Here is a 17,607-nt window from a genome sequence, read left to right as displayed (position 1 = left end):
AATTTTTATATAAGAGTTTATTTGAACCCAAACTAACGACAATTTCCAGGAAGCAAGATCTCAAATGCTCTGGAGAGTGATGGATGATTTTACAGTTACCCCTATGCTTTTGGAATTGAGGACAGAACGTAAAGATTACACAATGGCAGGAGAAAGCTAGGTGGGGATCGGATTATAAAATAGTTAACAAGACGATGTGCTTTCTTGAGGGTAGTTGCTTGCCAGGGGTCTGAAAAAAAGAGGATTACTCTGGTCTTTTAAAGGCGTGTTACTCTTAAATGCACAGAACAATGGACAGAGCTTGCTTAAGGCAAAGATAAGCTTTTTACTAAATAAATTATAGGCTTGGGAAGTGACTACTCACCATGACCTGCCCAAGTAGGAATTTATGATCAGATCCCTGTGAGGTTACTTTCTGTAGAACCCCTTTTTCATCCACACCATTGAATGAAGACTGTTTTATTTCTTCTTCAAATCTTGCTCCTTTTACTTTTTGTTCTTGCCTTACAATACTGGTGAGACCTCCAGTAAAATGCTGAATAAAATGGTGTAGTTGTCATCTTTGACCTATCTCTGGTCTCTAAAGGAAAAGCTTAAAACATTTTACCATGAATTTAACTGCAGACATAATCTTTATCAAATTACAGAAATTCCCTCCTGTTCATAATTTCATAGATTGTCATTCCTTTTAGTTTTAAAATCATGAATAAATATTAAATTTTTATCAAATGGTTTTCGGCATGTTGTTTTTATCCTTTAGTTTATGCGCTGAATTACGTTAATGGATTTTCTAATATTAAAATCAAACTTAAGTTCCTGGGATTAGCCCGTGTTGGTTCATGGCACCCTTTTATAGATTTATCAATTTCTGTGGTTAACACTTTATTAAGGATTTTCTATTAATGTTTACAAGCAAAATTGGCCTGCAAATTTTCCTTTTTTGTCACATCTTTGTCCTGTTTGTTAAGTAGGTTATATTAGCCTCATGAAATGCATTGGGGATTATTCCTTTTCCATCCTCTGTAAGAGATTTTCAAAGACTAAAATTGTGTCTTCTTTGAATGTCGCGTGGAACTTACCAGTGAAGCCATGTAGAGTAGAAGTTTTCTTTATGGAAAGGGTTACTCAATGTCCTTAAGTGTTAAGGCTACCGTTTAGTTTTTCTGTTTTGTCTTGAGTCAGAATTATACCTTTCTAGGATGTTGTTTATTTCATTTAAATTGTCAAATGTATCGACTCAAAGTTGTTTGAAATATTCTCTGTTTTCTTTAATGTTGGCAACATCTGCAGTGATGTCCCACTTTTTATTTTTAATATTGTTTTCCTTGTGCCATTTCTGTTTTCCCCTAGAGAATTTCATTCAGGGGGGTGTCAATTTTACTGTCCTTTCAAAGAACAAATTTTCGGCCTTGTTAGATTAGCTCTTTTACTTTTTGCTTTCTTATTTTATTCATTTCTGTTCTTGCCCTTATTACTTACTTCCTACTTTTATTGAATTTATTTTGACATTCTTTTCCTAACTTTTTGAGGTCGATAGCTACTTTATCAATTTTCAGCTTTTTTCTTCTCTGACGTATGCATTTAAGACTATAAATTTCCTTCAACATACTGATTTATTTACACCTACAAATTTTGATATGAATTTTCTTCATTATCAATTGATTCAAAATATTTCCCGGCTTCATTTATGAGTTCTTTAACTCATGGATTATTTAGAAATGTATTTTTTAAGTTTCCTAGCATATGGAAAATTTTGAATTATCTCATTATGATTTATACTTTAGTTATAAGGAATGGCTGGCTGTTTAGATATATGTCCTATGTGACTTGGGTTCTTTGAAATTTGGTAAAACTGGCTTTATAGCTAGGTTATAGTCAAATTTTATAAATTGTCTTATGTGCTTGAAAATAAGGTGTTGGATGTTGAGTTATCTATATATGTCTCTCAGGTCAAGTTTATTCCTTGTTTTGTTGAAATCCTTTGAGTAGAGACAACAAATGCTCACTCCTGCCTGGTTTTTCTCCCTTTTCTGGAAACATAGGCAGACTGAACTTCTCAGTACTCTTAGAGATAGGAGAGACCATGTGACCAATTCTAGCTAAAAAGATGAGTGGAAATGACACATGCAAATTCTGGTCCAAGGCATTTAAAGCCAGTGTGCCACCTCCACACTTTCTCTTCTTGAGAAGCATCAGTAGAAACCACACACTGAAATGGCAGAGGCATGTGATGAAAGCCTGGATCCATGGGTCACTACCTGGAAGAGAACTCCCCTGAGAATTGCCTAACTCCACTGGACTTAATGTGAGTGAGAAATAAACCTGTGTTATATTAAGCCACTGAGACTTTGGATCTTTCTTTACTGTAGCATAACTGATCTCTATCTGATAAATAAATCTTCTATAATCATACTGACTTTTTGTTTTCATGCTCTGTCAAATGCTGAGAGAGATGTATTTAATCTTTCATTACGTGTATTTCTCCTTAGAGCTCTATCAATTTTTGTTTTGTACATTTTGATCCTATGTCATTAGCTGTATAGAAAATTAAAATAGTCATTGTGCTGGGAAATTAAAACATTTACTATTAATATTGCCCTTCTTATCTCTAGGAATACTTTTAATGATAAAGTCTGTTTTATTTTATATTAATATAGTCACATCACTATGCTTTTGCAAGTTATATTTTATTCCATCCTTTTGCTCTCAATCTTTTTATATTATGTTTCCAGTATATCTCTTATAAACCACATACAGTTGGACTTTTCTAATCCAAGCTATCAATCTTTGTCTTTTAACTGGAGCATTTATATTGATATTTAATATAACTTTTGATGTATAGGGGTATAAATCCACTAGCTTATTTTGTGCTTTCTCTCTGTTTCACCATTTCTATGTTATTTTTCAATCATTTTGTGCTATTTTGAACTGATTTTTAAAATTCTATTTCCCCTCTCCATTGGTTTGGAGATTATACATTGTTTCTATTTTTTAAAGGTTATCCTTGAAATTACAACATGAATATTTAACTTACCAAAGTCTTAACAATCAGTACCTTAATATTTTCCCAAGTCTTAGAACACAGCAATGCTACTTTGACATATTGTCATAATTTTCATATACTCTAATTCTATCAAATAGGAGAGAGAGAGAAACTCTAAAAGACATTCATATTAGTGTTTATCTAGCCAATGCTCAAGTAGATTTGCAGATGTATTTATCAATTTTTTTGCTCTTCCTTTCTTCTTTCTTCTCAAGCCTTTCATCATAGTTTATATTCCTTCTACATGAAGTATACCCTTTAGAGTTTTCTTTAATGAGGTTTTATAAGCAGAAAGCTCTGTTTTTGTTTGTCTGAAAAGTCTTTATAAGCCTTATTCTTGAAGTGCGTTCTGGTGAGCGTAGAATTTTAGTTAGGTTGTTATTTTCTTTCAGCACTTCGAAGACAGCATTTCACCATCACCTAGCTTCTATCGTTGCTTTTTCGAGGTCAATGTCACTCATTCTTTTGAAAGTCCTCTAGGTAGTCTCTCTCTATTTTTTTTACGCCTACACACCTGCCCTTCCTAGATGGACTCCCATCCAAGTACTAACCAGACCAGACCCTGCTTAGCTTCCGAGATCAGATGGGATCAGACGTGTTCAGGGTAGCATGGCCGTAGACTAGGTAGGTGGTCTCTCTCATTCTCTGGTTGCTCATTAGATGTTTCTCGTTTTACTTTGTTCTTCAGCTTTGCTATGTGTCTAGATATGAGTTTATCATTACTTTGCTTAGGATTTGTTGGGACTCTTCATTTTGTGGATCATTAGCTCTCATCGAATTTGGAAAGCTCTCAGTCATTATCTCTTTAATTATTGTGTCTGCCTTTTTTTCTCTCTTCTATCCTTCTGAAACTCCTAATAAAAATTTTTTGACTTTTTTCACCGTCTTCCATGTCTCTCTACTTCTTTTTTATACTTTACTTCTATCTATTTTTCTGCGCTATGTCCTCGATCATTTATCTTCTACTTTACTAGTTCTCTCATCAGCTCTGTCTAATCTGCTACCAAGCTCAATTATTGAATTTCAAGTTCAGTTATTAGATTTTTCCTTTCTAAAAGTTCGGTTTTGTTCTCATTTAATTCTTCTTGGTGCATTTTATGGTGTTCTGTTCCCTGCAGAGATTTGCAAGATCACACTCCTTACTTTCTGCTGCTCCCCACCTGAAATACAAATTCTCACTTATCCCTATCCGTATTCCAAACCTGGAGGTAAGACTCAGCTCCTTTCAAAAACTTTGACTGGACAGTTATTGTGGGAACTAAAGGCATTTTCATCATCTAATCATTTAGTGTTTACTCAACAAAAAACCTACTAAGCGCTAGGCTATTTCTCTGGGGGATGCAATGATGAATTGGACCTTGAACCTGCCATTGAGGAGCTGTTTCCTGGGAGAAGGCTTATGTGAGAAAAAGAAAATTTAGAATGAGTTCTGCATAACTCCTCGAAAAACGTCTGTGTTTCTGTCACATTGCTGGGGTCTGAGTACACAGAAGGAAACAAAATATAATCACCTCTTTCCAGAAGGTTACAATATAGTAGCAGAGATGAGATGGGTCCTTAAACAATCATGTGAAATGTAATATTTGCCAGACACATGATAGGTACATTATAAGTCATCTCTGAGTAAATGATGTGAATTGCCATGAGAATTCAGAAGAAAAAGAAATAACTTCTCATGGAAATGGATCAAGGAAAGCTTTGGAATAGCATCTGAGTTGGACATTAGAAATCAGGTTTTGTTTTTTTGTTTTTTGTTTTGACATTCAGTGAAATAGGAGAAGGTAGGGGCAATCCAGGTATGGGAACAACATGAAAAAAGCATGGACTGTCTTTTTATTTTTAAACAACTTTATCCAGACATAATTTACATACTATAAAGTCCATCCATTTAAAGTACGCAATTCAATGCACATTTAAGAGTTGTGCAACCATCACCATAACAGAATTTTAGAACATTTTCATTTTACTACGAAGAAAGTACCTGTTAGCAGTTACTCTCTACCCTCCATACTTTGCCCCCTCTGTCCCCTCCCCCTGGCCCTTGGCGACCACTATTCTACTTTCTCTTTGTCTATTCAGAACATTTCATATAAATAGAGTCATATAACATGTGGTCTTTTGTAACTGGTTTCTTTCATTTAGCATAGTGTTTTCAGGTTTCATTCATGTTGTAGCATGTATTAGTACTTTATTCCTTTTTATTGCTGAATAACATTCTATCGTATGGATATACCACATTTTATTTCTCTATTATGAGTTGATAGACATATGAATAATGCTGCTACGAGTTTTGTATACAACTTTCTGTGTGGATATATGTTTTTATTCTCTAATTTCACTAGGAGTAGAATTGATGAGTCTGATGGTAACTCTTACGTTTAGCCCTTTGAGGAAATGTCAGACTGTTTTCCAAAGCAGCTGTACCCTTTTATGTTTCGAGCCGCAGTATGTGAGGATTCCTATTTCTTCACATTCTTGCCCACATTTGTTATTATCTGTCTTATTGGTCATAGCCATTTGGTTGGTGTTAAGTGGTATCTCTCTGGTTGGTTGGTTGTTTGTTTTTTGTTTTTTTAATTTTCGTTTCTCAATGGCTAATGATGTTGAATACCTTTTCATTATTAGCCATCTGTATAACTTTTTTTGGAGAAATGTTTAATTCAAATCCTTTGCCTAACTTCGAATTGGGTTACGTGTCTTTTTATCGACTTAGGAGTTCTTCGTATATCTCACGTACTAGGCCCTTCTCAGATATATGATTTCAAACACTCTCCCCGTCCTGTTTGTTGTCTTTCCACTTTCTTGATGCTGTCCTTTGAAACACAAAAGTTCTAAATTTTTAGGAAGTCCAGTTTGTCTGTCTTCTCTTTTATCACTGACGCTGTGGGTACTGTATCAGTTGTTCTATTTTTTGACCTGGGTGCTGCTCCCATGGGCTGGTATGGTTTGTGAGAACTCATCGGGCTATTATGATTTGTGCATATTTTTGCATATGAATGTAAGATGTCTTTAAAAAAAATTTTTAAGGGGGTGATAACAATTGCAGCTTCCTCTACTGGGTCTTTGTGAAGACCGAATGGGCAGGCGGATGCATGCGCAGTGCTTAGCACAGCATCTGGCACCACTTAGCACTAACACGCGGCAGATGCTATCGTTGTTACTGTTAAAATCTAGCTCTGCCCCTTATTGGGTGGGTGGTCTTGGCTCCAAGTCACTTTACCTCATCAAGTCTGACTTTCCTCATCTGTAAAATGGGTTAGTACCACTTCCTCCACAGGGTCACCGGGGGTCTCAATGACACAAGATACACATCGTCCAGCTGGAAGTCAGCCCCCAAAAGGTCCTCACGAAGACTTGGGTCAGGAAAGAGGAAAAACAAAAACCAGAGTCATGACTGAGAGAGATAAACTGTCAATGCTGTGAAGACCTGGATGACTGCCAAGATCTGGCTGCGGGCCCCTTAGAGTTTCCATGAGCAGGGCTGGCCGGCCCTGCAAAGGAATGATGGGGGAGCTGGCTAAGAGACAGTTGGCTTCCAGGTGGAGCAGGGCCTGGTAGTGCCGGGGTGCCTGGCACATCGTGAGATAATCAGAGACCATACCTCCCTCTATCCCCAGCCCCCACACTCGTTACCCCTATTCTATTCCAGTCTCCCCATCTTTGCCCAAATAATCCTCTCCACCCATCTCCACCTCCTCTATACTTGTCTTGCCCTTGAAGTCTCACCAAGGAAGACTTCTCTGCCCTTCCCCCATCACTGGGCCACTCCACAGTCCCTCCCAAGCCTCCCCACTTTTACCTTGGTGCTATTGTTCCCCCTTTGGGGCAACTTCCTAAAGCATCAGGAGATCATATCACCTGCTATTCACTTCCCTCCAGTGGGAACCACTGCACAAGAATAAAATCCAAATCCTTCTCTGATCTCAAGGGTAGGTCAAGGCTTTGAGGAACTTGAAACTTATATTAGCAAGGAAATTTTTATTAAAGTAAACATGCATATAGATAAGGCACACATTGTAAGTGTATAGCTTCATAAATTCCCCCAAACTGAACATGCCCACGTAAACCAGCACCCAGCTCAAGAATCAGATGCTCCCCTAGGTAGAATCAGTTGCTACCCAACCCCTAAAGGTAACCACGATCTGACTTCTAACCTCATAGACAAGTTTTGCCTGGCATTGAATTTCATATGGATAAAGCCATTCGGTGTGTACCTATGTCTGGCATCGCTGGCTTAATATGTTTGTGAGATTCAAGTAATTGTTACACATAGCCATAGTTTATTCTTTCTCATTCTTATACCACGACTTTGACAGACTATACCACAATTAATATATCCATCCTACTAGTATTAGGCTTTCAGGTTGTTTTCAGCTTTGGGATGGTATGGGGGAAAAAAGAACTGCTATAAACATTCTTGCGTGTGGAAGACATACGGACTCATTTCTGATGGGTAAATATCCACAAGAGGAATTGCTGCCTCCTATGCATAAATGAACATCCAGCTTTAGGAGATACTGTGAGTAGTTTTCCAAAGTGGTCATTCGAGTTCTTCTCCTCTGTCGGTCACAACGAAATCTCATTCCATATCTTCACTGAAACTTTGTGTTGGGGGTGAGTGGGGCCTCTCTTCACGTTAGCCATTCAGGTAATAGGCTACGCCAAAACACTGTGGTTTTAATTTCAATTTGGGAGGACCTTCTTTAAGAAAAAGAATAAAAACTAAAATCATGAATGTAAATCGGGTACAAACGTGAATATTTATTAAGAATGAAAAGAAGTCGCAACAAATTGCTGGAGACTTTCAAGTTTTGGATTCCTTTCTTCTGAGATTTTCTGAGATTTCCCAGAAGTGCTTACATGGACGGGCTTCCTGTTAGCAGCCGGGCTCCCTCCCTTCCTGGAGCTCTCACAGCTGCCAGAGACCCTCCTCCAGTGAACAAAGCTCCTTGCACGGAGGCATCATCAGCTGCCTGGGAAATGGCCTCGGCCTCACCCTCACTGCCTCTGGCCCCCCGCTCTCCATCCTCCCTTTCCGGGCCTCACTCTTCCTTTTTAGGGTCTCAGCTTCCACATTAGCTTCTCAGAAGTATAACATGCATATAGTATAACATGTCAGAGAAGATCCTATCATTTCATAAGTCCACATCATGTGAGTTGACAACAGAGCAGGAGGTTAGGAGCACCTGCTATGAGCCCGGCCTGCCTGGCTGGCATCCCGGCTCCACTGTTTTCTAACTGTGTGACCTTGGACCCATCACACAGCCTTTCAGGCCTCAGTTTTCTCATCTGTAGAGTGGAGGAGGTAATGCTGGCTCCCGCTTCACAGGGTGTCGTGAGGACCCAAGTTAACGCATGTAATGCCTTGAGAGGGTGCTTGGCACCCTTGTTCTTATGATTGTTGTGATGGCCCCATTATCCTGAGCCCGAGGCTCTCTGGCACATGTCACTTTGCACTGGCAATCTGCCTGAATGCTCATTGTCCCCAGAAGAAACCCCGTACCTTTTGGCCATCACCCCGTCCCAGCCCCAGGCAATCGTCAATCTACTTTCTGTCTTCATATATTTGCCTATTCTGACATTTCACATAAATGAAATTATACAATAGGTGGTCTTTTGTGACTGGTTCTTTCACGGAATATAACGTTTTCAAGGTTCATCTGTGTTGTAGCCTGTATTGGTACTTCATTCTTTTTTATTATTAAAGAATATTTTACTTTATGGATATGCTGCTTTTTATTTATATATTCAGCAGTTGATTGACATTCGAGTCATTTCCACTTTCTAGCTACTCTGAATAATGCTGCTATGAACATCCGTGTACAACTTTTTGTGTGGTCACATGTCCTCAGTTCTCTTGGGTATATATTTACCTAGGAGTGGGATTGCTGGGTCATGTGGTAACTATGTGTGTGAATGAGCCCAGCCTCCTACCTCTGGCTTTCTCTGACTCGGGGGAGCTGACGGAGAAAGACTTGCTGTTTTCACTGTCCAGGGTCTGGGCATCAAGTCCTCCCTTTTTCCAGCCCCTCCTGTGGGATGCCATGGCAGAGGATCAACTGGATTCTAACCCTTGATTCATCATCAACTTTCCTAGGTACCATTGGGTGAGCTGTCTTACATCTCTGAACCTTAGTTTCCCCATTTGGGAAATGGGATGATCATCTCTATGGCCTGTTCTGAGGGCCAGCTGAGATCATAAAAACACGGCTTTATGCTCATTCATTCAGCATATTCATTGCTAACCAATGTGTCACACGCTGTTCACAGCAAATGAGACACACAAAATCCCTGCCCTGAGATTCTTGTACTTACATACGTAACATCTTGTTTAAGCCTCACAATATCCCTGGAGATATATCCTCCTGGTGGCCCAGCTCCTGGAAGAAGAAATGCAAAGAACCCTGGAGCCGAGTCCCTTTCCTCCATCGCCCTTTGGACTTAATTTTAGAACCTTCAAGTACTGAATTTTTTGAAATTTTATTTAAGTAAACTATACACACAAAAAGAGAACCATTATGTGTATACAGCTGACACATTTTCACAGGCCAAATGTACCTGTTTACTCAGCATCAAAACTATTCCAGTGTGGTCCCTCCCTGGCCAGGAAAACATAAGCCCTTGAGGCAAAATATAGGGCTTCAAAGTTCCCTAGGTGTGTGTGTCAGTGTCTCTGCCCCGGGGAGGGAATTGGGGAGGCCAGGAGAGTGAGCTAACCCAGGCCTGGCCCCAAAGTGCACATGCCACGGGGGGCCCTTGCCTGGCCTTCTACTCTCAGCCCCTCCTTCTTAGATTCTATCAATGTTCTGTTATTCCAGGCTTTGCTTGACGCCAAGGGGTGAGTTGGCAGACACCCTAGGTAAACAAGAGCAGCTGGAGAGAAGAGGAACTTTAGGGGTAGGAAGACAGAACCGATAAGAACTTCCTGCTCCATGAGGGCCTGCCGTCAGGGCTTGTGTGGAGGCCTCTGCTCCGTGCATTCTGGAACAATATGGGAAAGGAGGGTTCAAATAGAAATTTGGCCTCCTCTAGGCTAAGCTGTGCTCTGCATGTGTGTGCGTGTGTGGCGGGGGGCATAGCAGGTAGCCTGGGTTCAAGTACCAGCAATCAATGAATTCTATAAAATGAGAGAAGGACAGGACAACATAATAGGATTTTGGAGGAGTAAATAACTCAATGCATGTGACGTTTCCTCATCTGGAGTACAGTCTTTCATGTGCACCATTTTATAGAACCCGTCCACTGGTCATGAAAGTAGACATCATATCATCCTCATACAGCGATTAAGAAGTGGAGGCACAGAGAGGTTGAGAACCTGCCTGAAGCCACACTGCGAATCCAAGGCAGTTAGGCTTTGATCCTGGGTCTGTTTAACTACAGAGCCCAGGCCCCTGATACTGTGGATATGAACTGAGCTTGGATGGGGGTGTCGACCAGCCCTGAGCTGCCATTTGCAGTGCACGTGAGGGCTGTACTGTAGGGACCCAGACTCAGCCTTCGCATCTGCTTTGCAGAGCAGATCTCAGTCTCATGTTCTCTGTCTGTAAAGTAGGCCTATGTGACCAGCAGGGCCTTTTTCCTTCCTGGATTCCTGGTTAGTGAGGCAGGCTTACGGGCAGGTCAGGAGAAGCCTCTGAATCTGTCCAGGCCTGGCAGACTTGAGGCGGCCCTGCCCCTGCCCCATAGTGGGTAGTTGGGCCCAGGAGCGAGAGTTGGCAGTCTTAAGTCCACTTGGTGGCCCCCTTTTGGGGGGATGTGCCCTGACCCTGGCCTTAGGGCGCTCCAGAACTTGTGGCAGGCAGAGAAACAGCTGTTCCTCACACAAGCTGTTGAGCATTTTAAAGGGCTTTCTACAATATGGTGAGGGGAACCAGAGATTGAAGGAGTTGGCTGCAGTCCAAGGAGGCTTCACAGAGGAGGCCTCCTCGGAGCGGGGTTTGGAAGGCTGAGGAAGAGTTCCGTAGGTGGAGATGATGGTATGGGTGTCCCTAGTAGAGGGATCAGCCATGGTATCAGCGATTCAACTCCATTCTCCCCGCCACTCTCCCAACCCCAGCAATTGCCTAGCCATCTCTGTTTTCAGGAAGCTGGAGGCCTGAACATAGTATCTTCTAGAGCCCCTTGCCAACTAGTTTCCGATTTGGGTCTGCCAGCGGGGAGAAGGCAGAACCAGCGATCCAGCCTGCCCCTGGCTCCTGCCGTGGCCGGCTTCGGCAGGCTCTGCAGAGGCCAGCAGTTCCGTTGGTCCCAGGGCTGCAGTGACAGCATCTCTAGCAGCGGGGTGCTGAGGACTGGCTCGTGGGCTCCTGACAGGAAGGCAGCTCCTTCCCAGTGTCTTCTGGGCAACACTCCTCTCTTCCGCTTTTCTTGCCTTTCAGATGCCTCTGGAATCAATTTCCCTTACGAACTCCTTCTCCACGTGGTTTGTTTTCCAGCGGGTTGCTAATCGATAAAATGTTCAGGCAATCCAGGCCAGAACCGGGGTGTAATATTCAAGGAACAGAAGGATTCAGCACCCAGAAAACGTGATATGTGTTCATTTTGATTCACTTTTTTAGGCGCATGTCATATCTTTCAACAGGAGCTCCCTGAGGATCAGAGACTGTCTTCTATCACCTATTCAATCAACAAATATCACCAGTGCCTCACTGGTGGGGAACGAAGGGAAGTCCCCACACTCCTGCAGTCACAGTCTAGATGTGACACCATCCAATACAATAGCCAGTAGCCATCTATGACTATCGCGCCCTTGAAATGCAGCTAGACCGAACTGAGACAGGCCATCACTGTAAAATATACACCATATTTCAAAAACTTAGTGTGAAAATAAGAACGTAAACTATCTAATAATTTTAATATTGATTAAGTGTTGAGATGACACTATTTTGAAGATATTAGGTTAAATAAAATATATTAAAAATATTCACCGTTTCTTTTTACTCTTTTTAATGTTCCTGCTAAAAAAATTTTAATTATATATGGCCTGCATTTGTGGCTCATGTTATATTTTTATTGAACAGTGCTGGCCTTATGAGAGCGGAGTTGAAACACATGGATTTACCAATTCAGCAGTTATTAGTGTCTGTGTAAGAGAGAGATGGTCCCTGCTCTTGAAGACTTCAGATAGGCAGATGAGTGGAGCAGATAATACCAACATGGAACTAAAATTCGCTGATAAATGTTTGAGTTGGTCCATGTTCCAGAGTTTATGGAGACCTGAGAAGAAATCTGGGAAGGCTTCATAGAAGAGGTGACTTTGCTGTGAAGCATTATAAGATGAGTAGGAGTTTATAAGATGAGAAGGAAGAGGAAGTGCATTCTAAGCTTGGGGAACTACACGTATAAAAGCTAAATGGTTCACCAGTGCCCAGGGTATTTGGAAGGATACAGGAAGTTCATTGTGGCCCAAACACAGTTTGTTCAAGGAAGTAGCTGGAGATGGAGCCAAACTGCGTAGAGTTTTGAATACCTGGTTCTACACAGGTATTAGATCCAAAGGAGGGGCTGAGGCTGGGAAAAGGCTCTTAGGCAGGAGGTGGCCAGTCCCAATGTGAATGAGCTCACCCACTCACCCTCTTCAAAAACATGAAGAGGACAAGATCAGACATTGTTTGAATGTGAAAAATAAACTTTATTTCAGTGCTTACTCCTTGTGGCTCAAAAGCATATCTATTGCTTGCTTGGAACCCAAAAGCATTTTTAAAACCATAGAGAAAGAAAGCGATATTTATATATATATATAAAACATATGCATTGGCTCATTGTGTGATTCTTCCCTGTGCAAAGCGGAAAGTTCTAAGTGCATGAACATGACTTTCTCCGGGTCCCTCTATGGGCTTTTGGGGGCCCTGGAGGCTACAACCCCACCCCAGATAGAGAATGCCCCCTTTTTCCCTCTTCCAGGCTGAAGGAGGCCCAGTCACCTGCAGAGTGTGGAGAATAAATCAGAGATGACAACCCATGGGCTCCCTAAGCTTACTCAGGGGCAAAGGCTGTGTGCCAGGGCCCTGGTCCTGCAAAGAGGGGGTGGCTGAGGTGCTGACCTTTTGTTGGCTGGTGACCAGCACAGGCAGCTAAGGTACTCATGAAGTCTCGGCATTGTGGTAGGTGGGCTCATGGGTGGGACGGGGGCCTGCAGGGTGTTTTTCCCCTAGAACTGGGGTCTGAAGGAAGGTGCTTGAGCACAGGTGGGGGGCCTGAACAGGGCTAGGAGCAGAATGATGGTCCTGGTCATGGTTTCACTCTCGGAAACATCCCAGGCCTGTGGCCTAAGGCTCTGTGGAGCCAGGGAGTAGGACTCGCTGTCATTTGCAAGGCTGGGTCATATAAGACATCAGAAGCGCAGACCTAAGAGAGCCTTGGAGATGGACTGGCTCAACCACTCCATTGACCAATGAGGACACTGAGGTCCAGAGAAGAGAAGGCAGCAGCTGGCCAAACTTGGGGCTCAAACCTAGGGCTCTGACCCCTCCAAACCCTCCCCACCTCCTCGCCCCAATTGAGTTCTTTAAAATTGGGTCCCAGATGGCCTCTCTGACATTCTCAGATCAGGGCTAGTGTCATGGACAGGGTGCTGGACTCAGAGTCAGAAGGCCTGGGCTCTGTTCCCACGCCTTACTATCACTTGACCTTGCAAATAGCCAATATCCTGCCTATATGGAGTGAGCCACCTCCCTTCTCTGAGACTCAGGTTCCTCATTGAAAAAGCAGCTCCCGCTCTGCAGTTTCCTGTGGTGATTAAATGGGTTGGTGGCCTCGTGAGCCCCAGCAAGTACAGAAAGCACCTGGCAAAAAGTAGGTGCCTCGCAATAGTGAGGAGGTGGGAGATTGTGGGCCAGAGCTTCCGGATGTGAGAGGAACTTAAGCCTGGTCTATACCTGGGACCCTACCCACCCCCACCTGCTCTGGCTTATTCCAAGGGCCCTGGGCACAGTCTGGGGAAGGGGTACAAAACATGGTAGGGTGTTGAGTTCCTTGATCTAGCCAATGGGCTCATTGTCTTTTTTTTTTTTTCTTGCTCCAAGCAAAAAAGGGCTATGGAGTAGATATGGCAATATCAGGGTAGATCAGGGTGGTCAGTGGCTTTCCAAATGGCATCTGGGCTGGAAGGGGAGGCGTGAGTTTCTCCCCTACCCGCTCAGGTCCAGTCAGCCAAGGTGAAGGCTCCCACTGTGGAGGCACAAAACATTCCTCACAGGTAAGGGAGGGGTGGGGAACTAGACTCAAGGGACAAGATGGGCCAGAAGTACATTCTATTCTAAATAGCCATCCTCCTCCCCAGGCAGCCCACCTCTGCTCTGGGGTCTGGGACCCAAAGAAGGGCAAATTTTGCTCATCAATTTGGGATAATTTGGGGATCAAACTGGGGGCTCCTGGCTGGCTAAGGTGGGGCTGAACACGGGAGTCCTTTAGGGAGGGCCAATGATGACGTTCCGGTAGCCTTTCACGGCCTTTAGCTTGTCACTCTCGAAGTCCACCACCAGCTTGTGGCGGCCCACATGGAGAGGCAGCAGGTCCACCCTCACCTTGGCTTCCTGTCCCACCTCCACGGGGTCTGGGCTGTGGAGAGAGAGGAAAAGGGTGAGGCGAAGGGCCAGGCCAGGACGGCACATGACAACTGAGAACTTAGCATGGATGTACAGCTTAATGGCAGCAAGAATAAAACGGGCCCACACGCCGCCCTCAGAGGTCCTGGGCGATTGCTCCCTATGTGTAGAGGGCCCATGTGTATGCACGTGTCCACATGGAAATGGATAGTGTGCTTGGGGCTAAGAGTGGGTGTGCTCAGGTGACCGCCTGTGAAAATGCATTGAGAAGTACATGCATGATTCGTGTTCTTTATCGCATCTAAGTTACATCACAATTAAAAATATATATATAAGATGAGAAGTGGGGTTGCTCCTTGGTGTGTATGTACACAGACACGCTTCTCTGCGGTTACACCCACACGTGCGTGCATGTGTCCACATGCACATGCGGACAATCAGCGTGCAGGTGCGTGTGTTTACTTGAGGACCCATGTGTCGGGGGCATGTGCTTAGTGATCGAATGTGTCACTGCTCAGGTTTACAAAGACGTGGGCATGGAATGCACCTAACATGGCGGAGACAGGGGGGTACACTCGGCAAGTCTGTGGGTGGGTGTGTGGGCAATGAGAGGAGGCACTTGGTGCCTGAGGGCAGTCCCACCCCTTCAGCATCTGCCCTCTGCTCCCAGGTACCCAGGCTGGAGTGACAGCCACTTACATCTCCACGGTCTTCTGCTCCTCAGTCAGGCCGGCCCCCTCCACAGTAAAGGCGCATCCTTCCAGGGGCACGGTGAGCGGGTTCCGCAGGGACACCTCGGCCACCAGCTTGCGGTTCTGCTTGGGCTCTCCCAGGATCTGGGAGGGGGCAAGGAGCAGAGGTCAGGGGCCACACTGAGGGAGGGAGCCCAGAGGCCCTCTACGGCAGGCAAGATCCCCGCTGGGCCATCTTTGTATTTGTTGCAATTTGGCCCAACGTTTGCTGAACCAAGTGATGCTCACTCTGTCGCTCTCACTCCCCGCCTCTGTGCCTTGGTTTTCTCATCTGGAAAACATGGGTGATAACGCCTGGCCAGGCCTCCTTCATGGAGCTGCAGTGAGGCTCACGCAACCTACCGGGGGTGTAAAGTGCCTCCCTTGTTCTAGGGCCTGGAGTGGAAAGATCACAGGCTTTGCGGCCAGCTGATCTCTGCCCCTTTCTCACGGTGTGACCCCGGGAAAGTCACTACCCTCTCTGAGCCTTGGTTTCTTCATGGGAGAGAAATGCTGGACCATAGGGTTCTCATGGGGATTACCAAGCTAAAATGTGCAAACTTTTAGCAGAGTGTCTCATGGGGCGCTCACTCCCTTCCTCTCCACTCTTTTATTTGTAACTGCTCCATTTGGGATTCGGGGGCTGTGGCTCCGCGAAGTGAATCACTGTGACGATGACGATGATGGTAATAATAGCTTTTATTGAGCCCTTATAATGCGTTGGGTATGGTTCTAGGTGCTACCTGTGGGTACACATTTAATCTGCACGATACTCATCTTACAGATGAATAAACTGAGGCACAGAAGGGACAAAGTAACATGTCCAGGGCCACCCAGGCACAAACCCAGGCCGTAGACTCCAGAGTCTGTGCCCTTAACTTCTCCGCCCTACTTGCCCTACCGGGGCCCCAGGCTGTGGGGATCTAGCCTTAAGAGTTTAGCTTTTAAGAGCCCGTGATTCTGAGATCCCTAAATTCCATGACCCTATCACTCTGAGTTTCTAGGATTCATTCCTAGAGGCCATGAGTCCCCAATTCTTTCTGCTTCACGCTGCTTTTCGTTGACAAAGCCAGAGTTTGAGGATCCCTGGAGTGTCAAAGATCTTGAGAGGGCAGAGATGCGGGTGTGTGCATGAGGACTGCCCCCTCCCACGTCTGGGCTCGTCCTGGGACCCCACCCGGCCCCTATTGCTGCCCAGTTAGCCCCTTACCCGGATCTTGATTTCCGGATTCTCCAGATAGATGTCCCTCTCGGCCAGCAGGTAGCTGTCTGCAGCTGGCTCAACGAGGAGGCCCCGCACCTTGATAAGGTTTGACTCGGTCAGGCAGTCGCAGTACTTTTCATAGAGGATTCGAAAGGGGATGCTCTTCTCTGTAGGGGGAGGGTAGAGAACACACATGGCAGCTGAATCACGGCCCCTGCCTCTTGCCTCTCCTCCGGCATCTCCAGCCTCAAAGAGAGGGCAGAGAGAGGCGAGGGAACGGGCTCGAGGTCGCAGCTGGTGAATGGCTGGGCAGACCCCAGGCCTTTCCCCCAGCTGCCTTGGCTCCAGCATTCCCAGGGAGGACCTGGGAGGCGGTAGGCAGCACGGCTGGTAAGGGAAGTGCTGGGGCTCCGACAGGCCTGGGTTCTAATCCTGCCTTGGACCTTTGATAAGTGATCCCAGGACAATCACTCCACCTCTCAGGACCTCGGTTTCCCCCCGCCATGAGGTTGAGGTTGTACCCATTTTACAGATGAAGAAACATTCTGCCAGTAAGTGCTCACTCAGATCGGGAGACTTTGCCCTGCTCGGCCACTGACTGGCGGTGCGAGCCTGGGAAGATGACCTCATTTCCGTTTTTCTTGTTCCCTCTTTGTTCTCCCAAAACAACCAACACCCCCTGGGCAGAGCTCAAGCCACATGGTGATGGGGGGAGTGAGAAGGAAGGCAGCAGGGCCGTCCGCTCCCACGCCAGAGAAACGAAGTGCGATTTTTAGCTCCGTTTCTCTGGCAAGGTCACTGAGGCCCTAAGGAATCACAGATCTCCCTGTAGGAGGCAGGATGGAGCAGTGAATGAGCACAGCCTTGGGAATCTGCAGGCCTGCGCCAGGCCCTGCTTGTCCTCTCGGCCACAGAGAACCGGGAGCAAATCCCCTCGTTCCTTGGGCCGCCCCTCTCAAATGGGGGCTCTGGAGAGACGTCTTTGGGATCCCCGGAGCCCAGCCGACCTCTCCGCAGCCAGTGCCATGACAGGAGATGCTGTTGCCTCTTTTATTGCCATCTGTCCCCTCCCTCCTCCCTCCT

At 44.9% G+C, this 17,607-nt stretch overlaps 1 protein-coding gene and 1 pseudogene across 1 annotated transcript in view; both read right to left on the bottom strand.

Annotated features, from left to right (window-relative positions):
- Positions 1 to 3,546: 3,546 nt before the first annotated feature.
- LOC118610485 lies at positions 3,547 to 3,664 on the bottom strand (annotated as a pseudogene).
- An 8,989-nt stretch (positions 3,665 to 12,653) lies between these two features.
- Positions 12,654 to 17,607, bottom strand: part of TGM2 (transglutaminase 2) — a 31,744-nt gene continuing 26,790 nt past the window's right edge. The window contains exons 11-13 of the mRNA XM_016148286.2: positions 16,531 to 16,691; positions 15,289 to 15,425; positions 12,654 to 14,602 (exon numbers count right to left, since the gene is read on the bottom strand). Coding sequence (XP_016003772.2) covers positions 14,452 to 14,602; positions 15,289 to 15,425; positions 16,531 to 16,691 — 449 coding nt within the window. The 3' untranslated portion in view covers positions 12,654 to 14,451. The remainder of the gene's footprint in view (positions 14,603 to 15,288; positions 15,426 to 16,530; positions 16,692 to 17,607) is intronic.

Source organism: Rousettus aegyptiacus, unplaced genomic scaffold (assembly GCF_014176215.1).
Source record: "Rousettus aegyptiacus isolate mRouAeg1 unplaced genomic scaffold, mRouAeg1.p scaffold_m13_p_12, whole genome shotgun sequence".
Taxonomy (NCBI): domain Eukaryota; kingdom Metazoa; phylum Chordata; class Mammalia; order Chiroptera; family Pteropodidae; genus Rousettus; species Rousettus aegyptiacus.
Note: the sequence above shows the minus strand (reverse complement) of the source record. Positions and strands in the feature narration are given on the sequence as shown.